This window comes from Vipera berus, assembly GCF_964194415.1.
Source record: "Vipera berus genome assembly, chromosome: 1".
NCBI classification, from domain to species: domain Eukaryota; kingdom Metazoa; phylum Chordata; class Lepidosauria; order Squamata; family Viperidae; genus Vipera; species Vipera berus.
The window spans coordinates 52409112-52431705 of record NC_138202.1 but is presented as its reverse complement, the minus strand read 5'-3'; the positions used below and the strand labels follow the sequence as shown (position 1 = coordinate 52431705).

The 22594-nt window shown below is 39.4% G+C and overlaps 1 protein-coding gene across 3 annotated transcripts in view; it reads left to right on the top strand.

Annotated features, from left to right (window-relative positions):
- Positions 1 to 22594, top strand: part of FLVCR2 (FLVCR choline and putative heme transporter 2) — a 50786-nt gene that overhangs the window by 23786 nt on the left and 4406 nt on the right. For 2 of the 3 annotated variants that reach the window (XR_014025996.1, XM_081324291.1), the window contains exons 4-10: positions 9832 to 9899; positions 11030 to 11133; positions 14307 to 14417; positions 14779 to 14884; positions 15261 to 15372; positions 15837 to 15892; positions 20831 to 20925. Coding sequence is in view for 2 of the 3 variants with exons in the window: in XM_081324291.1 (XP_081180417.1) it covers positions 9832 to 9899; positions 11030 to 11133; positions 14307 to 14417; positions 14779 to 14884; positions 15261 to 15372; positions 15837 to 15892; positions 20831 to 20911 (638 nt within the window). In the remaining variant the exon portion in view is untranslated. The remainder of the gene's footprint in view (positions 1 to 9831; positions 9900 to 11029; positions 11134 to 14306; positions 14418 to 14778; positions 14885 to 15260; positions 15373 to 15836; positions 15893 to 20830; positions 20926 to 22594) is intronic. The other variant, XM_081324292.1, reaches the window with a different exon arrangement.

The following is a 22594-nucleotide window of genomic DNA, read 5'->3' as shown; positions in this document are numbered from 1 at the left end:
GTAAGATGGCTTCTAGGAATGTGTACAATCAGTGCTCTGCTTGCCTTATCATTCTCTGTTGTTTGATCAAAGAGACTGATAACCAGGGGCTTTTCAAGTACATATAACAATATTAGAAATTTCCTGTCATGTCATCTGAACTTGGTCCTTTCCTCCCTTTGCCTGCAGTAAACTTTGAATTACTCCTGCATCTTTATTGCCTTCTTGCAATTGTACACTTCTCCGTTTTGTGGCTTTTAAAGTGAAATTGGAAAACCTGAATTGTGTTTTCATGCAAAAACCCTGCTGATAATGAATAATTCTTCCACTCAATTCAGATCCCTCGTGAACATGGCCAAAAGAGCAGTCCATTCCACTGAACTTTTGAAAAAAAATCTTATTCCTCATATTGAGCAGCAGGACAATCAGATGGTGTCTGTGTCTATGTGTTCTCACATGCACCTTTAAGTCTTCTTTGACTCCTAGTGACTCCCTAGACAAGTCCCTAAAGTTTTCTTGGCAAGGTTTATCAGAAATGGTTTGCTATTGCCTTTTCCTTCCTAGGACTGATAGACTGGTCCAAGATCACCCAGCTAGAATAGAACTCACAGTCTCCCAGTATCTAGCCTGATGGTTTAACTGCTACACCAAGCTGGCTCTCCATTGGGTTAAGCTTCTGGAGGGCATACAGTATACAATTGGTTATGCAGATGCAGTTTTTGAGACAGTTATTTGGATTTTTTTAATGCCTTCCAGTGAGTTTTTGACTCCTGACACCTGTCTGGACTAGTCCCTTCAGTTTTATTGGCAAGACTTCAGAAGTAGTTTGCCATTGCCCACCTCTAGGACTGACAAAAGAGTGAATGGCTCAAGATTACCCAGCTGGCTTTGTGTCTAAGGTAGGACTAGAACTCATGATCTCTCAGTTTCTAGCCTAATGCTTTAACCGCTACACCAAACTAGCTCAGTGAGGTGACATCATTATTTTATTTGGAATAAAGAGCAAGCTATATTTTTTAAAGAATAACAGATGAGGATTGATCTTGATGGATGGTATAAACATTTGGAAGCAATTGCTGTAGCCATGGTCATTAATTCACTGGTTAAGGCTAGGTAATAAACCTGAATTGTGAGCAATTTTAAATGTTTCTTGGGATTTCTCTTTGAGAATCCAATCTATTGTAGATGTACTTCTGTTAACACATTTGTTTCTGATTATATTAGAAAAATGAAACATAGAAAAACACACTATTGGGAATGATACTGCTGTAGTTTTAAGTAAATGCTTAGATATAAGGGCAGTTCATCAGGTCCACAGAAGCATTTTATCATCATCATCATCATCAGAAGAAGAAGAAGAAGAAGAAGTTGGAAGGGACCTTGGAGGTCATCTAGTCCAACCCCCTGCTCAGGCAGGAAACCCTATACCATTTCAGGCAAATGGCTGTCCAGTCTCTTCTTAAAAACCTCCAGTGTTGGAGCATTCACCACCTCTGGAGGCAGGTTGTTCCACTGGTTAATTGTTCTGTCAGGAAGTTTCTCCTTAGTTCTAGGTTGCTTCTCTCCTTGACTAGTTTCCACTCGTTGCTTCTTGTCCTGCTTTCAGGTGCTTTGGAGAATAGCTTGACTCCCTCTTCTTTGTGGCGGCCCCTGAGATATTGGAACACTGCTATCATGTCACCCCTCACTCTTCTCTTCGTTAAGCTAGACATACCCAATTCCAGCAACCGTTCCCTATATGTTTTAGCCTCCAGTCCCCCAATCATCTTTGTTGCTCTTCTCTGTACCCTTTCTAGAGTCTCGACATAGACAAAGAAAACTTGTTACTTTATTTGCAAGTAAAAATAGGCTGCTAATTCTGAATTAATACTGAAACAAAACTGAAAAGAACATGAAAAAACATGTAACAAAGGTTATAATTAAGAAATGTGTAGAAGATTCAAAATTGGGAGAAATGGCTAACATCCAGGATGACAACAAAATTGCAAACCAATCTGGACAAGTTGGAAGCTTGGTTTGAGAGGAATGAGGTGTGTCCTTCAAAAGGAAAAAATGTAAGATATTACTTGTAAGAAGAAGAAAAAAATAGGCCACACACATAAAATGGAGATTTTTGACTTGGAATAGTAACATCTGAAAAGGACTTACTGTATATACTTGAGTATAAGCCGAATTTTTCAGCCCACTTTTTGGGCTGAAAAATTCCACTTCGGCTTATACTCCAGTCAACAAAAAAACTTACCGAGGACTTGTGCGCGGCCGAGGCTTTGGTGCTTCCGGGATCGCGCGCACCTCTCCCAAGCCACCGCCGTCCGGAGACCTGACGAAGTTTGGGGAGGTGCGCGCGCAAACCTCCCCAAACGTCGGCAGGTCTCCGGACCTCCGCGCCCTGCCTGCCTGCTTCTTTCCGCTGCGGAACGAAGCAGCCTGCCTGCTTCTTTCCGCTGCGGAACGAAGCAGCCTGAACGAAGCAGGCTGCTTCTTTCCGCTGCGGAAAGAAGCAGCCTTCTTTCCGCTGCGGAACGAAGCAGCGTGCCTGCTTCTTTCCGCTGCGGAACGAAGCAGCCTGAACGAAGCAGGCTGCTTCTTTCCACTGCGGAAAGAAGCAGCCTTCTTTCCGCAGCGGAAAGAAGCAGCCTGCCTGCTTCTTTCCGCTGCGGAACGAAGCAGCCTGCCTGCTTCTTTCCGCTGCGGAACGAAGCAGCCTGAACGAAGCAGGCTGCTTCTTTCCGCTGCGGAAAGAAGCAGCCTTCTTTCCGCAGCGGAACGAAGCAGCCTGCCTGCTTCTTTCCGCTGCGGAACGAAGCAGCCTGCCTGCTTCTTTCCGCTGCGGAACGAAGCAGCCTGCCTGCTTCTTTCCGCTGCGGAACGAAGCAGCCTGCCTGCTTCTTTCCGCTGCGGAACGAAGCAGCCTGAACGAAGCAGGCTGCTTCTTTCCGCTGCGGAAAGAAGCAGCCTTCTTTCCGCAGCGGAAAGAAGCAGCCTGCCTGCTTCTTTCCGCTGCGGAACGAAGCAGCCTGAACGAAGCAGGCTGCTTCTTTCCACTGCGGAAAGAAGCAGCCTTCTTTCCGCAGCGGAAAGAAGCAGCCTGCCTGCTTCTTTCCGCTGCGGAACGAAGCAGCCTGCCTGCTTCTTTCCGCTGCGGAACGAAGCAGCCTGAACGAAGCAGGCTGCTTCTTTCCGCTGCGGAAAGAAGCAGCCTTCTTTCCGCAGCGGAAAGAAGCAGCCTGCCTGCTTCTTTCCACTGCGGAACGAAGCAGCCTGAACGAAGCAGGCTGCTTCTTTCCGCTGCGGAACGAAGCAGCCTGCCTGCTTCTTTCCGCTGCGGAACGAAGCAGCCTGCCTGCTTCTTTCCGCTGCGGAACGAAGCAGCGTGCCTGCTTCTTTCCGCTGCGGAACGAAGCAGCCTGAACGAAGCAGGCTGCTTCTTTCCACTGCGGAAAGAAGCAGCCTTCTTTCCGCAGCGGAAAGAAGCAGCCTGCCTGCTTCTTTCCGCTGCGGAAAGAAGCAGGCAGGCAAGGCACGGAGATCCGGAGACCTGCCGACGTTTGGGGAGGTTTGGGGAGGTGCCCAAACCTCCCCAAACGTCAGCAGGTCTCCGGATCTCCGTGCCTTGCCTGCCTGCTTCTTTCTGCAGCGGAAAGAAGCAGGCAGGCAAGGCACGGAGATCCGGAGACCTGCCGACGTTTGGGGAGGTTTGGGGAGGTGCCCAAACCTCCCCAAACGTCAGCAGGTCTCCGGATCTCCGTGACCTGCCTGCCTGCTTCTTTCCGCAGCGGAAAGAAGCAGGCAGGCAAGGCACGGAGATCCGGAGACCTGCCGACGTTTGGGGAGGTTTGGGGAGGTGCGCGCGCACCTCCCCAAATCTCCCCAAACTTCGGCAGGTCTCCGGACAGCGGCGGCTTGGGAGAGGTGCGCGCGATCCTGGAAGCACCGAAGCCTCGGCCGCGCGCAAGTCCTCGGTAAGCTCCGGGCGGTCACTTGCTTCGCGTCTCCTGAGGGAAGGGGGGGCGACTGGAGCGGGCGTGTTTCCTCGCCTGCTGGGCGCCGCGATTTGCCCGGGGAACGCGCGGGCTCCGAATGGCAGCGTGGAGCGAGGAAGCGGACAGCCAGGGCTTCCCCGAGAGCCGCGGCCACACAGGGTATTCCTGTGTATTCAGGCTTGCAAAATGGCGGATCGAGCCTCTGCTGGCGGCGGAGGCTTGCAGAACGGCGGATCGGCTTATACTCGAGTCACGAACTTTTTCCAGTTTTTGGGGGTGAAAATGGGGGTCTCGGCTTATACTCGAGTCGGCTTATACTCAAGTATATACGGTACTTGAGATCATTGACAACAAACTGAACATCAGCCAACCTTGTGAAATAGCTGCTAGAACAAGAATTTTACCAAAGCACATTCAATCTTCATTCTCCTCTACTTTGCACTAGTGATACCACAGCTGGAGTACTGTGTGCAGTTCTGTGCACTACATTTCTAGAAGAATATTGACAGGTTAGATTCAGAGAAGGACAAAAAAGATGATGTAAGGAGTTGAAGATGTACCCTATAATGACAGCCTGAGAAAACTTGAGATGTTTGGTCTGGAGCAAAGAAGGACTAGGAGAGGCATGGCATCAGTGTATCATAGAGAGGTTGTTCAGGAACTATTTTCCACAGAAACTAAAACCAGAAATAATGGGATTAAGTAGCAAATATTTTGATTTTGTTTAATTCGAAGGAAAAAAACTTGATGGTTAGTTCTGTATAACATTCTCTTTTATATGATCTATACTACAGTCCATCTGTGGAGGTTTTTAAGAATAATTGAGAGCCCCCTTTTAAAAATGGGTTAATGGGCTGTTAGCATATTGCAGAGGTTGGATTAGATGCTCTTTTGGCCTTATAATAATTCTTTAATTCTTCCAGTCTCAGCTAGTCATCTCCCAGAGGCAGTTTCTGGGAGTTTACAACCAGAAAGTTATTAGAAATTTGCATGGGAATTTGGCTGGGGGAAGCTTTAACACGGGCAATGAGGGAAATCTTATGATCTGCAAGGTGGTTGTGGTATGCAGTGGTTGTTTTCTTATCTGAAGATGACCCAAACTACATAAGCTTCTTACTGGAAAAGAAAGTGGGAAATGAATAAAACATTTCTAAATTGCAGTGCTTAGGGAAAAAGAAGATTTTTGGAAGGGCACCCAAAACTCTCCAGGAGAGTAGATAAATCAAGAGGACATCTAGAACCAGAAAAACTCACTTTCAAAGAGGCAAACTTGTGGAAGCACATGATCAAAAGAAATATAAATATCAGGTTACATTCAATGCCAAAAGTGCTCAAGACTGGTACCAGGTGCCAATAAAGAAGGATATTTATAGCTCAGAGTTGAAATAAGGGCTCCTTTATTCTCTCTGAACTTGGTTGTTTTCTTGCAGATGTCTCATTACCCAAACTAGGTAACATCACGAAGGCTAGTAAGGAATGGGGTTTGCTTTCAGCTTATATTCTAGTAGCTTGCCCCATCAGTGTTGGTGAGTAGTGAAACACCCACAATTATGGGTACTCCTATGGGATCACTGCTTTCAGGATTAATAGTGGTGGTCATTATGCAATGCCTAGAAGCCATAGCACTTCCACAAATACAACCCCAAATATGGATCAGATACATAGACAACATCTTCACATAATAAAAAGGACCAATTAGAGAACACCCACAGAACTATTAATAACATCTTCAAAGGATTATTATTATTATTATTATTATTATTATTATTATTATTATTATTATTATTATTATTATTATTATTATTATTATTATTATTAACATCTTCAAAGGATTATTATTATTATTATTATTATTATTATTATTATTATTATTATTATTATCTATTAATAACATCTTCAAAGGATTCCACAACAACTCACCACCCTTTCTGGACATCCTGATCAACAGAAAACACAATGGAAACTAGAAACATAAGTGTGCAGAAAAACCACCCACACCAACCAACCAAGTGCTCCACTACCAAAGTAGCAACCAAACCTCCCACAAGAGAAGCTGCGTAAGAACTTTATTTAGATGAGCTCAAACCCACTGCAGCAACCCTGAGCAGCAGAAAAAGGAAACAGCCAACATATTCCAACAAAGTGGATATCCATGCAACCTTTTCAAAAAGTTATCAACCTAACACAGCACAAGCCCTAAAAAGAATAACACTGCCATACATCAAGAACATCTCAGAAATCACCAACAGACTACTAGAACCACATGGAATCAGCAACACCCAAGCCAATTAAAGCCCTTGAAAAGATCCTAGGTACACCAAAAGACCCAGCTGCCCTCAAAAAAACCACCCCAGGAGTCGTATACAACCATACAGTGTAATAACTGCAATGGCCACTAGATACAACAAGTAGGCAAAAGACTGACAGAACTCATCCATGAACATCAACTAGCAGTCAGAAGACATGATGAAAACTCTTTAATTTCACAACATATGGATAGACTTAACCATAGTTCCAGTTGGGAAACTCTGCTCATGCTAGACCAAGCCAAGTCCTAAAATGCTAGGGAATTTCTAGAAGCTTGGCACTCTGATAAATTAGCCACCAATACACACATCAATAGAAACAATATCTATACTGTATACTGTGCAAAAGAGATAATCAACAAGTCAAAAGGGAACAAAAAGGTGAAAACACCTCCCCACCAGCAATCAGGACCCAGATGAGCATAGATTAACTCCAAGATTAACATCCAACCAACAATCAAGAAAACAATACCCCAGTCAAGGAACTGCCAAACAAGCCAACAGTAAACAGCCCAACCAAAGAACCTCTAAAAAAAACCCACGTCTACTGACACGGCAATCTACTAGATTGTAAATTGAGAGCAAACCCCACTCCTTACTACACTGATAATGTTACCTAGTGTGGGTAATGAAACGTCTGCAAGAAGACAACCACGCTCAGAGAGCACAAGGACGCCTCTAGAACCTGATCTATAATCATCTGAAAAAAACTTGATATGGAACATAGTGGAATAACATTTGGACTATAATAGATTGAAGAAACCATGAACTGCTTGGTAGGTAGCTCTGTGTTGAGAGGAATTCAAGAGCCACGACTGATATAAAGTTGTAAGTGTATCAGTATTGTCTTTCAGGTTTCTGCATCCTGGATGTGACAGAGGAATTATCAAAAATATTCCAACCCCAGATGGCACAGTTAGAGGAGACCCTGAAAAGATTTTCAGAGATGATGAGGCCTTGGTTAATGAAAATAAAGTAATTTTATCGATGTTTCTAATTGAAGGTCATGGTGGAAAATAAAAAAAGGATTCCAGGAGTTAGCAGTTGGCTTTATAGATAGCATTGCTGAAAATGATTTAGATTCTATGACAATGGATTATGCTATCTTCCTGAAGGACTTCTGAAAAGAAATAGGCTATATATTATAAAGACTGGGAAGAAAATGTTTGTCAGGCACTTTGCCAGTCTCCTCAGGAGACCATTAATCTACCCCCCCCAAAAAAGGTGGCGAAAACCGAGTACTGAATACGAAGCCAAAGACTGGGATCAAGAAAGCAGAACATAAAAGGAGAAGCAGAAGAGCAGGATAGGGACTTTGAGACTTGGAAAAACTATAATAGGCTAGTAGGGTGGTGCCATTTAGTACCTTATAAATTTCAATACCTTGTATGAGAAACAAATGGAGCGAACTGGTATTCCTAATTCAGGAAGACAAATATTACTTTCTGGATTTGGGGGAATGATATTCATGATTGGCATATAAGTTTATTCAAAAGGAGCAAATGCAGAACAAGGGTAGGATGTTGGTGTATGTAAAAAAAAACTAGCAGAAACTTAGGAATCAGAGGATGGAAATCATGTTAGAAGTGTTTGGATAAGAAGAAAAAAAAGAAAGAAACACATCATTCCATCATGAGAAATTTATGACAGATTTCAAGGACAGGGAGAAGACATGGAGGAGGTTTTTCTGCATCAGGATCAGTCTTTCAGACAGGCATGTAGTGGTGATAAATAGAAGATTTCAGTTGTCTTGACATCTACTAGGAATCTAACTCTACCAAGAGATGAAAGTCCCACGTTTTCCACACATTGACAACTTTATTTTCTGCACTGATGTTACCTACTTGGGTAATAAAATGCCTGTAAGCAAACAACCAAGCTCAGAGAGTTCCAAGGACTCCACAATTCCACCCTGGGCTATACATATTTTCTTCTATTGAAACTTCAAATATCTAGGAAGGCCTTTCAGAATTCCAAAGAGCCCCAGGGCAATATTGTAATTTTCTTACTGTATCCTTTAATCTGCTTCACACAGCATACAAAGTTGCAAATGTTTGCTCTTTGAATTGCAATTGTTTCTGAATTCATATAACATGCTCACAGTTGACTTGCACAATTTGCTAAGCCAAAAACAGAAAACCGATAACATTATGAGTGAATTTAGCCAGTTTTCTTTTTCTCCCATTGTTATTGTTTCCTTGAAATCACTGGTTCACCGAATGGGAATTCAGGGAAAGAAGAGATCTACAATATCGACATTACTTTTGGAATTATTTATACTTGGTCAGTTTTCTTCCCTTGTATGAAACCCTTCATTTCATTTTGAATATTGAATCTTATTTTGGAAAGGGCTGAGTTTGTATGTGGGTACAAAGTAAAGTGTTCCTGTTGCCCTTCTGAAAAGTTTCCCTATATTTTTCAGAGACAAATATTACTCTCCGGAAATTATGTATTGGATCATATCTCTCAGCATAACCCTTTGCATACTTAAACAATTTATTCTTAGGTAAATGTGTGTGCATCAATAGGCCAAATCTCTTTTCTTCTTTCCCTTGGCTGCTTTATTACCCTTACCTTCATTTTCCTAATACCATTTCCTTTAAAGAAAACAACGATAAATACTAACAAGCAAAAAATGGCTCCTGCTTTAAAAACTGAGTTGCATTGCATGAAAGTCACATAACATCCACCAGAAATATGTGCATAACAATAGGATATTTTCCAGGGCTGATGTACTCAACCATCATGACGCTCCTCTTTCCATACATACAAAGTGGGTCTATTGCTGGGCAGTAGATATTTGAAGAACAAATTTGGGTCTACAGAAACTTTATTCCAATGTTTAGTTTACATCTCTGCTTGGCTAAGGAAGCAGATAACAAATGAGGTCAGTGACTAACATCTGCTTTTTGACCGGTTGTGCTAACTTGGGTGAGGTTATTTATTTATTTAGCGTAGGATGGTTTGAAAGTTCAACTTAGTCTTATCAGTAAAATGTATGAACATGAGATGCTTTTGCTGCAATGAAAATGCAACTGAACTTGAGGTGTTTAGTGCATACATAGCATGAATATGTATGTAGTTATTCATGCCATTTCATGTAAGAGATAGCGTGAAATAGTACTGAAGTCCATTTTGCAATCTTTGATTCATGACCTTCTTGTTTTACTTTTCTCCCACTCTGGGATTCTTGTTTCTGTTTAATGAGATAATGATTCATGCGTCTCCCAATTTGATGTTTTCTAATCGCCATTTCATTCATGTGCTTGAATATTATTAGTGCTGTTTTTTTTAACATGTCTATGATTATTGGACAATTTGTAAGTACATTCTGAAGATGAGCACCGATGTTATGGAAATGATGATACAAGCCATATGTAAGCATCAATTCCAATAAATGCCAACATCATCATACTGGAACAAATTCACAAGTTTGTTTGGGGTGAATAATATTTTTTTCATCTGAATATATAAATTCTGTGCTTTAAGAGTTCATTCCTTAGGCTACAAAATATAGCAAAATTCAGAGCATGATGTAAATTAAATATTTCTGTACCTTTCAGGCTTAAACACGGGTTGCTTCTACGCCCTCTCAACTTTGCTAAACCGCATGGTAATGTTGCATTATCCAGTAAGTAATTCTCTGTTTTGATATCATTATTCTGATTTGATACTGAAAATAGTAGCACTTTATGTAGAGGTATATTCCTTCCTTCCTTCCCCTGGAGCAACCTGAAATTTAACTAACATGTCAGAAGTTTCTTTATATGAATCTCTGCCTCAACTATGCCACCCAAAATGGAAGAGAAGTGGTTGTAAAGTCAATTTGGATTCTGATTAGATTAGAACAAGATTCTCTTTAAACCTGAAGTGAAAACTGCAGATACTGTCTTTAAAGTCCAGCAAGAGAAAGAGCAATAGCAGGCAGCATTTAAATCTTCTCATTTCTGCTGTTATCTTTTGGCCAGACAGCTTCTCCCTTTTTGATGTCAGATTCTGTTGTTGGATATTTTGTCCTTGAAAAAAAGCAAGAGCTAAGTTTGAAGTCAGGAGGGGAAGGCAAAGATAACTCACTTGTACACAAGAAAACCTTGATTTAATGGACTAATGGGGGAAAGCAGTGTTCGGTTAACACTGTTAAGCCAGTAATGGATGTTACACATGTATATTTTGTATATTTATATATTTTATGCATTTGACACATGACTAAAACAGGAATATACTTATTTTGTATATTTTACCATTTTAGGCAAGCATAGAATGGCAGATGGGATTTTACACATATGCAGGAATGTATATTGATTGTATATTGATTCCAGTGCAGTTGAAGTCTGTTAAATCAAAATTAAGATTAATTGTATAACTACCACATTTCACAGGCTGTGCTATTCCCACCCCCCTTATTTCATCTGCTTAATATTCCTATAAAGCACATTAGGTTTGAACACCATTACTAGATTGAGAGAATGTTAATATGCCTCTTGGCTGGGATGTGGCTCAGGGCCCAAAGAACTTGCTTTAACAATCTACCTGATGTGTAGACTTGGGCCTTTTAGAATTTTCTAGCTGGGTGGAATTTTACTGAGAACTCTGGGAGTTGAAGTCAACATATCTGTGTTGAGTGTTCAACACAAGAGTGTTCAAACTGGGAAAAGCTGCACTATATTGTACCACTGTGGCAATTTTATCCTGACTCTTTCCATTTCTCTTTCATGAAGTAAAAAAACACCTGATGATGTTTGCATACATGTGTTGCTTCAGGGAGAGGATCTGAATGCTGGTCGAATTGGTCTCACCATTATAGTGGCTGGCATGTTTGGAGCTTTGATTTCTGGCATCTGGTTGGACAGAACTAAAACATATAAGTAAGCGGTTTATTGTACCTTTTTCCTCTTTCTGCTTCTTTGGAGAAGAGGCAGGCTTTTTCAATGAATAGATCAGGGGTGTAGTGAAGGAGTCAACAATATTTTCTGGTCTGAGGCTACACTCTAATTCTTTGCCACTCAACTTGGGGGCTGCAGAAAATGGGGCTGTTAATATGGCGAGATCACCAGAGTGCGCATACAAAGGAAAAAAATTGTCCCATGTTTACATTTTTAAAATGATCATCGTTCAAACTTAATTGAGAAAAATTGCATCAGGAGTTAGCAGAAACAACATACTGTATTACAAATGTTAATCTTTAATCCTTTTAAATGATATCTCAAAAATTAATGTCTTGTCTTCATCTGTTGTCAATTTTAATACCAGAGTTTATCACTTTCTCTAAAATTGTAACAAAACTTCTTCCAATATCTTATCTATAAAAAAAATATTTAAAGTTTCGACTTCCAGTTTTGCCCAGTAGTGCAGCAGCTGAGGGATTGTGGGGCTCTGCACCCTATGGCCGATTTCTGCCTGCTGTTGTTGTTAGTTGCGAAGTCGTGTCCGACCCATCGCGACCCCATGGACAACGTTCCTCCAGGCCTTCCTGTCCTCTACCATCTTCTGGAGTCCATTTAGGCTTACGCCTACTGCTTCAGTGACTCCATCCAGCCACTGTTTTCTCTGTTCCCCCCCCTTTTTTTAAGATATGAGAAATGTAAAAGTGTTGGGATGGCTTGTATGAGAAAAAAGACTTAAATACTTAGGAGTAACTAATTTTGAAAAAATCTTAACCAGTAAGAATACTTTGAATATTGTGGGGAAAACAAATTTAAATAAGAATTCTATAAACAGGACCTATGACAAGGCAATCAAGATCATCAATTAGAAAAAAAGCTTTAATTGATGTTATTATTTGCAGAAACATGAGAAAAATGTCTATATTTAATTGTCATTTATTCAAATAATAAGAACTGTATTAATTTAAGATTGGCAAAAGAGAATATTATTGGAAGAAGAAAAAATCAAGCAAAGCCATTATATGGACTATAGCAGCGTTTTCCAACCTTAGGAACTTGAAGATGCGTGGACTTCAACTCCCAGAATTCCCCAGCCAGCTATGCTGGCTGGGGAATTCTGGGAGTTGAAGTCCACGCATCTTCAAGTTCCTAAGGTTGGGAAACGCTGGACTATAGAATTATAGAAATTAATTGTTATTGATTGTTTTTTATGCTGTTTACTAAATATTAAGGTGCTTATGTTAAAAATCAATAAAACATATTTTAAAAAAATCTTTAAAGTTTCATCATTGAATTCTACTAAGAAAAATCTATTAAAACTTTAGGAAGAAGGTCATGTATAATGTCCTTAGCAGTATCATTATTGTATTCTGTCAATTTTGAATCCATATCCAAACACCCTGAATTTTAGTTATATCCTTTTCGCCTATTTTAAGCCCACTTTTAATACATTAGGCAGTCGATCAAACCAGTCAGTCCTAGAGGAGATCAACCCTGACTGCTCTTTAGAAGGCCAGATCCTGAAGCTAAAACTCAAATACTTTGGCCACCTAATGAGAAGGAAGGACTCACTGGAGAAGAGCCTAATGCTGGGAAAGATTGAGGGCAATAGAAGAAGGGGCCGACAGAGAATGAGGTGGCTGGATGGAGTCACTGAAGCAGTAGGTGTGAGCTTAAATGGACTCCAGAAGATGGTAGAGGACAGGAAAGCCTGGAGGAAAGTTGTCCATGGGGTCGCGATGGGTCGGACACGACTTCGCAGCTAACAACAACAACAGTCGAAAGAGAAAGTTCTGGGTACATTGTTGCCAAATATCCTTGGATTCTGATAGAGGTAAAATATTTTTTCCATTCTGTATTAACCAACTTTTTCCTTTAATTGTAATCTTTACTTCTTTCTGATTGTCTCTAGTAACCAGTCTTCAAATTCTCCTCTTATGTTCTTCTCTCATCTAGCGCAGCGGTTCTCAACCTTTCTGGCACCAGGAACTCATTTTGTGGAAGACAATTTTTCCATAGACCGGGGGGGGGGAGAGAGAGAATGGTCTAGCACAGGGGTGTCAAACTGCCAGCCCACGGGCCGGACGTGTCATCCCACAACCACGCCTACCCCATTGCCGGCAATGGAGAAAAAGCTCCCATACGTTGCATGATGTCACGTGATGTCACAAGTTTGACATGTCTGGTCTAGCACATAACCTAGATCTTGTGCATGCACAGATGAAATTTTGCTCATTCACCTGCTGCGTGCACAGCCTAGTGTCAGCAGGCCATGGACTGGTACCGATTCACGGCCTGGGGGCTTCCCATCAAGTTTCCAATCTGGAATTTCTCAGTGGATTCCCACTGAAATATCTGCTTTGCTTCTTTGAGATCAAGCAAGGACATCCACTGTGACGTAAACTTTTAACATCTCTGAAAGTTAACTGATTAATATCAACAAGACTGCAACTACAGTGAGATCACTGCAAAAGAATAGGGAAATATTGCTTTGTTGAAGAGAATCCTGGAGTTTACAGAAATGTAAGAAATCACCAGGAAAGAAAAAGAAACAGGGCAGAGCTTCTTTCTTCAATGCCTCAGAGCAAAGGCAATATTTTGGGTTTGTTGGAAACATTGAGCTATTACAACAATTCTATTATGGAAAGACTTGTTAAAATCAGTCAACTGACATGATGCATGTAAAAAGTCCCATTTTCCAAATGACCGAGTTGCGAGGGCGTTGTTAGCCTGTAGAAACCATGTCCACAGGATTCTTGTAAATAAAAATAATGCTAGTGGATGGTATTTTGCTTTATAGCATATCGGCTTCCTATTTATTTAGAATTTAATGCAAAGACTACAAAAATAAGGCCAGGTAGAACAAGGAACATGGTAGAAGTTCACATTCTGATACAATAGTATATTTGTAAAGAATGAAGAAATTCTCCAGACTAATTTGATTTCTCTGTTTAATTTTAGTCAGGTTAGACTTTCATTAAATGGTAATAGAAATCAGATAAAAATGCAGGTCCCGAGTTAATGACTGGGGGTGGCATATAAATCTGCAAAATGTATGTATATATTTGTGTTTATTGTAAAGCTAGAGCAATTATTTCAGTGTTCTGGGGTTGTAGGGTGATAAATTTGAATAAATATGCTTTTGTTTGTTACAGACAGACAACACTGGTTGTTTACATCATGTCATTTGTGGGTCTGGTTGTTTATACTTTTACCCTGGATCTAGGTCATATCTGGGTGGTCTTCATAACTGCAGGTGTACTGGGGTAAGTTCACTTCTCCTTTTGGGTTACTTTTCTCTGTCAAAGTGTTTTGCTACTGTCTGCGCTTCTGAGACAGTTTCCACTTGATTTGCAATGTATAAGAAAGAAAGGGAAGCTAGTAATGATCCTCTTCTCCCAAGGAGAACAGACATGCAGTAGCCAGGGGAGGTTTTCTTATTTCTGTTAAATGAGGATTGTAAGAAATGTAATTCTCATGATCCTGTGAGACAAAGTGTTAATGGGAAGCAAGCAGGGTTAGGCTTTTGAGATTTGAGAAAAATCAATGTGGAGTAGCACTGTCTCTTTAAAACACCAAGGACATAACATGCTGAAGCTGAAGTGTTTCCTACCTCTATTCTGACAGCTTTTTCATGACGGGTTACCTACCTCTGGGCTTTGAATTTGCAGCAGAATTAACATATCCAGAATCTGAAGGAACATCATCAGGCCTTCTTAATGTTTCTGCACAGGTTAGTTTGAGAAATGTAGCAGAGACATTTCTAGATCTTGTTTTGCTATTCTGCAGGAATATAGCACCACCTGTTGATGAATCAAAATGTTCCATTATCCAGCATAGTCTCCCTAAAATTGACTACTACTGCTTTCCAAACAAGTTCGTAGATGATAAAAATTATACTTCTCTTCCTTTTACAGTAATATAGTTAAATATTCTATAAGTTGTCAAAATACAATGTATTCTAATAATTCTGACTTCATTTATAGTCAGGCACTAGTAGTCATATGGGCTGAGATACTGAGTTGATAGTGTGTTTTATTACTGTTGAGGCAAAAGAACAACTGTATCTTGTTCAGTTTTTCTTTAATATCTCTTTTATCTTGTGCTAGATTTTTGGAATAATTTTCACCATTAGCCAAGGACAGATCATTGATAACTTTGGGACTAAAGCTGGGAACATCTTCCTTTGCATTTTCCTCTTCATTGGTGCTATTATCACTGGTAACTACACTCTTCAAATATTTTGTTACTTATATCTGCAGAGCATGTGGGTTACTTTTGCCTATAAACTTAACACGGTCAGCAGCTACATTAATAGTGAACTGCTAGTGTCTCTAGAAGAAGTAGGCTACCAAAATTTCATTGGTTTATAAGAAGTCAGGAATAAAGTTGGTATCCCTTCTGCCATTGCTTAATTGAAAACATGGCTTATGGCCCACAAGGGATTTCTAATTGAAATCCCTTTCTGAAGAAATTACCAGCTAAAAGGCTAAGTGGAGTATGTTGTAATGCTTTATCCATTCATAGTCATAGAAGGGCTTTTGAGTATTAAAAGAACTCCTGTTTAAGAAGGGATTTGGCAACTGTCCTGTACTTTGGTCGCTGTCACATTGAATTACAGTAACACAATTTGAAATTGCCCTTGAACATTGTTAACTTAAAATTGTCTTTCCATTATGCTTCAGCTTTCATCAAACCTGATCTCCGAAGACAACAGGCCAATCTGGATAATGAACAGGCTGTGAGTAAAATAAAGCATAACCTGTAATTTACGTCCACTATCTCCAGGGATATTGCTGTTTTCATGATGAGTAATTGGGGTATCTCAGTATAGGAAGTATGTTGCTTGAAGAAGTATCTCAGATGACTTGAATGTGCCAAGTATGGATTCTGAAGTTGAGTGGGGCTCAGTTTTTTTTAAGTTAACAGATCATAGCCTGTGCTCATTTTTCCAACTGTCCAGCTACAAGGCCCAAGCAAAATGCAAATAATTTTTCAGTGTGATGGACTGCATGCACCCATAGCTTTCATAATGATACATATTTCAGGTAACAAATATATGAAAACATGCATGTATGAAGGGTGAATGGGTCAAGTGAAGTGGTAGACTGAGAAAGTTGCAATTGGAAGGAATTCATAGTATTCTTAGAAAGAGGTGAATTTTTTAGAGGAAAAAGTGTATTTTTTATTTTTTTATTTTATTTTAATTCCATTTATATCCCGCCCTTCTCCGAAGACTCAGGGCGGCTTACAAGCTTAGCAATAGCCTTCATTCTATGTATATGCCTGCTTATTAGGGCTTTCACCCCCCCCAAGCGGCATTATTACAAAGTCAGCTTAATTGCCCCCAACAATCTGGGTCCTCATTTTACCTACCTCGGAAGGATGGAAGGCTGACTCAACCTTGAGCCTGGTGGGACTCGAACCTGCACTAATTGCAGGCAGCTGGTGTTACTTAAGGAGGCATTAGCCCACTGCTCCACCAAAGCTGATAAAGATGTAATGAGATAAGGGTAGTGTGCACAGATAGAGAATATGGACAAGTATAGTGAATGATATTGGTATATTTTAGATTTAGCTTTACTTTTCTTATTTCATGCTTTAATTTCTTTGGCTTAGTATTTCTTATTCCTTTTCTGCACTTTACACAATATTGCTATCCCAAAAGGGAATAATACAGTGGGCCTTTATATATATAAGTAAGGAACTTTTTATAGAAGTATAGTCCTACATCAAATAAGAATTACCCCAGGTTTTAATGGACATGGATATACAATTGAGAAAAGGCAAAAAAGAGGAAGGGACTGGCTGGAAGGGCTATAAAAACAAGAAAGCAAGTAATAAATATTCAAATAAATGATGTCAGATTGATGTGGAGAAAAGGATGGAGAAAAGCCTCTTTTCTTGCATATTAATATGCATGCCACTTGCATATTAATTAGTCAAAGCCTTTGTCACTAGGCTATGAAATTTGGATGCTAAGCCCCACACTTCAGCGCCTGAAGAAAAAGCTTGGTTATGTGTGGATTTCTCAATCATAATAGTCAGTAAGAAAAATATCTATAGCCAACATTTCCCATGGCAATAATACCCTTGCTGTCTCTGAGAAGATATTGAGTCATTATTTATGAAGTCACGGTATTAATCGTGGCGGGTTATATATTGCTTTCTTTCCTCACAAGAAAAGGAACATCTTTGAGAGTAAAAGGCCTTTGGGTAATGTGAATTTATATATATTTCCCTTTTTTGAAAGAGTGATAAAAAATTCCTTAACCAGAAAAGCCATATTGCTTTATAGGGATAGAAGAATGCTCTTTTAAGAATATTAAGGAAAAAAATTGTAGCTATTTGCCACTAATTGGCAAAAAGGTAATTTGTACGTTGTCAAGTAACTGCTTGGTTCTCCAAAGATAATGAGGAAACAAGGAGGACTTCCTTAAACTCAACTATTGCTAGTTCAGTTTAGTATGATAAGAGGACTACAAGTGTTATCAGTCATACGACACTGTACAGTGTCTGCTTTTCCTCTTTGGTGAATTTTCTGTATGAAAAAAAGAGAGTAGTGGAAAAACAAGTGCATTAATAAATAGAAAACAGAAACACCTGGATCTCCTGTAAAATTCTGTGAAGGAAGTGAAGTACTTATATATTAAAAACTTTTACACTATTTGGAAACATCCTTAAAATTGTTTAGTTAATAAGTTCCACACTTCAAATTTTTCTTCTTCTTCTTCTTCCATTCTGGGTCTAGTGACCAGCTGTGTTTTAACCTGCTAACTAAGAAAGCATATCTTCAAATAACACATTCTTTGGCATGTATATAATTAATAGAAAATGTAAAGAGAAATGGAAATTAAGTTCTATCATGTATCTGCTGTCTTGGTAAAGCAAAAATTACTCTTTTTAACTGCTGATCTTTGTTTTGCTTTTGTCTAACTCAGGGGTCTTCAAACTTGGCCCTTTTATGACTTGTGGACTTTAATTCCCAGAATTCCTCAGCCAGGCATGCTGGCTGAGGAATTCTGGGAGTTGAAGTCCACAAGTCATAAAAGGGCCAAGTTTGAAGGCCCTGGTCTAACTATTGATAGTTTATTTGGAGGAACATGTCCATAATTTAGAAAACATTTGACTATAAATAGGTGATTCGTTATACAATGGGCATCATTTCACCTGTCCTCCCTTTTAATGATGTCTAAAGAGTAGATTGAAAGCACCAAATATAAATATTATTGATCTCTTCCAGTTTTAGGATTGTTTTAAGGAAAGACTGTTGTTATCTACTGGTCTCCCCAAATGCTAGGATTCTACCCATTATAATGATTGGGCGTAGTGCATCTGAATTATGGGAGTTTCAGCCCAATCTATATGTAGAGCACCAGCTTGGGAAAGACTGCTCTAAACTGAATATAAGAGGAAAAACCAAACTGACCTTTCTTTTATTACTGTACCCTTTAAATAAATTTACCCTTAAGCATTCTTGTGAATTCCGTTTCGAATAATACTCTTTCATTGTGTAATTTTTTCAGTATTATATATTATTTCAGATATTACCCCTGATATGGAATTATGCTACTGAACTGTGAAACAAATGTTTATTCTGAAATAAATGGCAAACAAAAGAGAACAGATCTAAAGGTGCTTTTTCAAAAGGCAATTGGACTTTGTTTTTTTCCTTAAAGATGTTTCACTTTTCATCTAAGAAGCTTTTCAGTTCTGGAGCAACTGAAGAAGCTTGTTGGATTAGAACAGACGTGTCAAACACAAGGCCCGGGGGCCGGATCCGGCCCGCGAAGTGGTTTCATGTGGCCCGCGAAACCATCCTGGAAACAGTGAGGGAACGGCCCCCGCTGCCTTGGCCCTGGCCCAGAGACCCTCCTCCTGCCAGAGACCCTCAGATCTGTCCCACTCCTGCCCAGGCCCCCATAGGCACCCTTGATGCAAACGATGTAGAGCTGGCCACGCCCACCCAGTAGGCCATATGTACTTTAGCCACACCCACGCAGTAGGCCATGCCCACCCAGGCCACGCCCACCCGGCCCCCTGAGGGCAACCGCAATGCTGATGCGGCCCTCAATGAAATTGAGTTTGACACCCCTGGATTAGAAGTAAAACATCTTGAAAGAGGAAAAAAAAAACTAAGTCCAGTTTGCCTTTTGGAAAAGCACCTTTGAGACAACCATCACCTGGATGACTTGAGAATCTCCACAAACAAAAAGAGAACAGAATTTCTCTGCAGTAAACTTTGATTTTGTATTAATACTTTAAGACTGAATATGGATAATTAAAATATTGAGGTTTAATTTTTAAAAACAGAGATAAATGTAGCTCTTCTCTATAATCTTTGGATGTTTTCCTTATTTATTTTACTTCCCCTTTATAAAACAGACCAGTTAGAATGTACGCTCCATCGGCAGAATATTAAAAATTATGCAATTTTTAAATGGTAGAAAAAAGTAACAATAACTTGAGTCATACCACACTGCCTACGTAAATAAAGCATTCCATTCTTGGGAATACAGTGTAGGTAAATGTTCTAGGAAGATTTTTTAATGATTCAAAGAGCAAAAAATAGGCCTGAAGAGAAACAATGCAGTATCCTTCATTACTAATTTTGCTGACTTTTGGAATTTTTTTTTAAAGGTGAAGTCTCTCCAAAGTGGATGAAATTGTCCACACCATTATCATACTACAATTCACCAGTTTATTTTGCGTCTGTGTGCTTCTATCCATGCCCATTCAAATCTTTGCTATATTATTATACCTGTTCAGATTGAGGGTAATGTGTGTGGACATACAGCTCTCATTCTGAATTTGCTGTGTTTACCTTAAGTGATGTTATCACAGCGTAACGTTTGGTTAGCATGGAATGGTGACACGTTGGCCACGTTAGCACAACAAGTGGAGTTAGTATATTAAGTGAAAAGCTAAAGCTAGATAATATTGGAGCAAGAATTGCTTTAGTTTCATTGCAAAACAGATAGGGAATTATTGGAGGCTAACCTGTTCTAACGTGGCCAGTCATCTTTGACATGGGAGAGGGAGTAAACATGGATATTTAGTCATTCTCTCCAAATCAATGTATTTTTTAAAAGGACAGAAAATGGTATTTCTTAATTTCTCTGGTGGCAGTTAGGCCACTGTTGAAAATAGCCACGTTCCATGACAAGGGCATAAGTGAATATGTGCTGTTGGGATGTGACAAGGCTTATCCTAGGTAAGGTCAGCTAGGTCATGCACATAGCTCTCATCTACGTTTAGGATATCATTTCAAAAGCGATGATGTAAAAGTATATAAGAATAATGGGGGAAACAGGTAATACAAGTCACATGAAAGAGTGAAAAACACATATGCTTTGCAGAGGATCTGTTTTGTTCTATTTGAAAGTATAATTTTCATACTGAAAATTCAATATATGAGCATTTAGCAGTTCTAAGGACAATGAAATATCTCCACATGAGATACTTCTGATATGGAGAGGCATCCCAACCCGTGGAAAAAGTAAGCTCAGAAAGCCAAACATCATGCTATATAATGTTTTCAATGATCCATCCTAAGGCTGAAGTGGTCTTCAGTTCCATTTTTATCTAGTTATGAAAGGATAGCTGTGGCTCCCTGCAGCAACATCTTTTTATTCTGTTCTACCCCGTCATGGGATTGTGACATTTGGCTGTTTTGCAGAGACTCCAAAGCAGTAACAGTCAGATAATGAATTATGGACTTTGTACCTTATCCCCATCATTTCCCATCCTTGCTCAGTAATTCACAAACCAAAGGTAGGAGAATCATATTAACCTGCTTAGCCAACTGCTTATGTGAGGCTGCAGTAGCACCAACCCAGTGACAGACTCTATCACTATTATGGGGAAACTCTACTAAAAGTGTAACAGTTAAGGTACATTCTGTGAAAAATCACACTAACTGTTCACCAGTACTGACAGAACAAACATTGTAGTGTTTTTTAAAATGTTTTTAAAGTTTTTATCCACATCTGAGTATTTTTAGATTGTTATGGGCTTTTAATTCTTTTGTACGGCACCCAGAGCCATCCGTTCTGTAAGGTGGGTGACTATATAAATTTGCTAAATGCAATAATCGAATGAGCAAATGGCAGGAGGAAAAGAAGGATGGATTTATATCCTCAAACATTTTTCTCCTAAGAATTTGCTTTCATTCACAGTATATTAAAAATTCTTACCTCTTTACCTTAAAATTCATTATTTGTACATCCTATTTGCAAAAATGTAGAGGTACTGTAAATCTCATGATTCTTGAAGCACTGAAGCATATTTAAAAGACAGAGTTCTTGTTTTCACAGGCATTAAATTTATAGATGCCTTTTAGTCCTAATTTCACCAGGAAATTTCAGGAAAGCCTTCAGCTAATGGATATTCAATGCAAATGAGATTCATTCAAAATGAGACCTTAGGAATGGATTTGGCTCCCAATGTAGTTTTAAACAAAAACTACAGACTAGTCTATGTAGTCTTTCTGTCTACGAAGGAAATATTAAATCTTTCATATAAATCAGCCCCTGGATTGGTGGTTTTTTTTTAACTACTGCAGCTCACAAAGCATTTTAATTCATTCCTCAAAGAGGTCTTCTTTATTCTGCTTAATGCTTTGGACTTTTTGTGCTCTGGGCATGCTTAATTTGGTTAAACTATATTTCTCTTTTTCATATTTTGCTTTCCCTGGTCCATATTTATATTCATTTTTATTGCTCACCAATCTCAAGTAGCAGTTCCTTACAGCAAGGGGGGAAAATTAAGCTGTAAGCAGTTGCTAATATTGGATTGAATTTCAAAGTAGTTAGCCAGAAGGTGGGGCTGGTGATGGAGAATGCTAGCTTTATTTATATACATTCACTTTCAAGTTCACTTTTGATTGGTGAGTTATCCAAACTTGAACTCTCATGTATCTTCGAGGCTGTATTTCTTCTGCAGTAGAAGATGAACAGTGAAATTGAGGACATGTGTCATCAGCGTTATTTTTAGTGCTGCTTTTTACAGAATAAAGCTTATGAAACGTGGCTACTGTCTCAGGGTACAATCTTCGCTTAAAGTCAAAATGTAAAGTTTTTTAAAAAAATAAATCTTGGCTTAATCTTTTCCTAGTGTTCTAGTTGTAGGTACGTACTACTTTCTGTTTTGAAAATGAATATTTTTGTAAAGTAATAAAGTTTTTCCTGTCCTAAATCTTGATTTTCCATAATGAGGCCTAGAAAAAAAATCCCTTTAGGTCTTTGTTTCTAGGAATCGTAAAGTATTGTCTAAATAGTACTGTATGCCAGCACAATCAGTTAGTGGCTTAATGACTACTACTTTTCATGAATAAAAGTGAATATTATTTAAACTGTTCTTTGAACCCAAAGATTCAGAGAGTCTGGGATATATCTACTCATCAAAATATGACCACTTTAAATGATAATAGAAACAAAGAGTA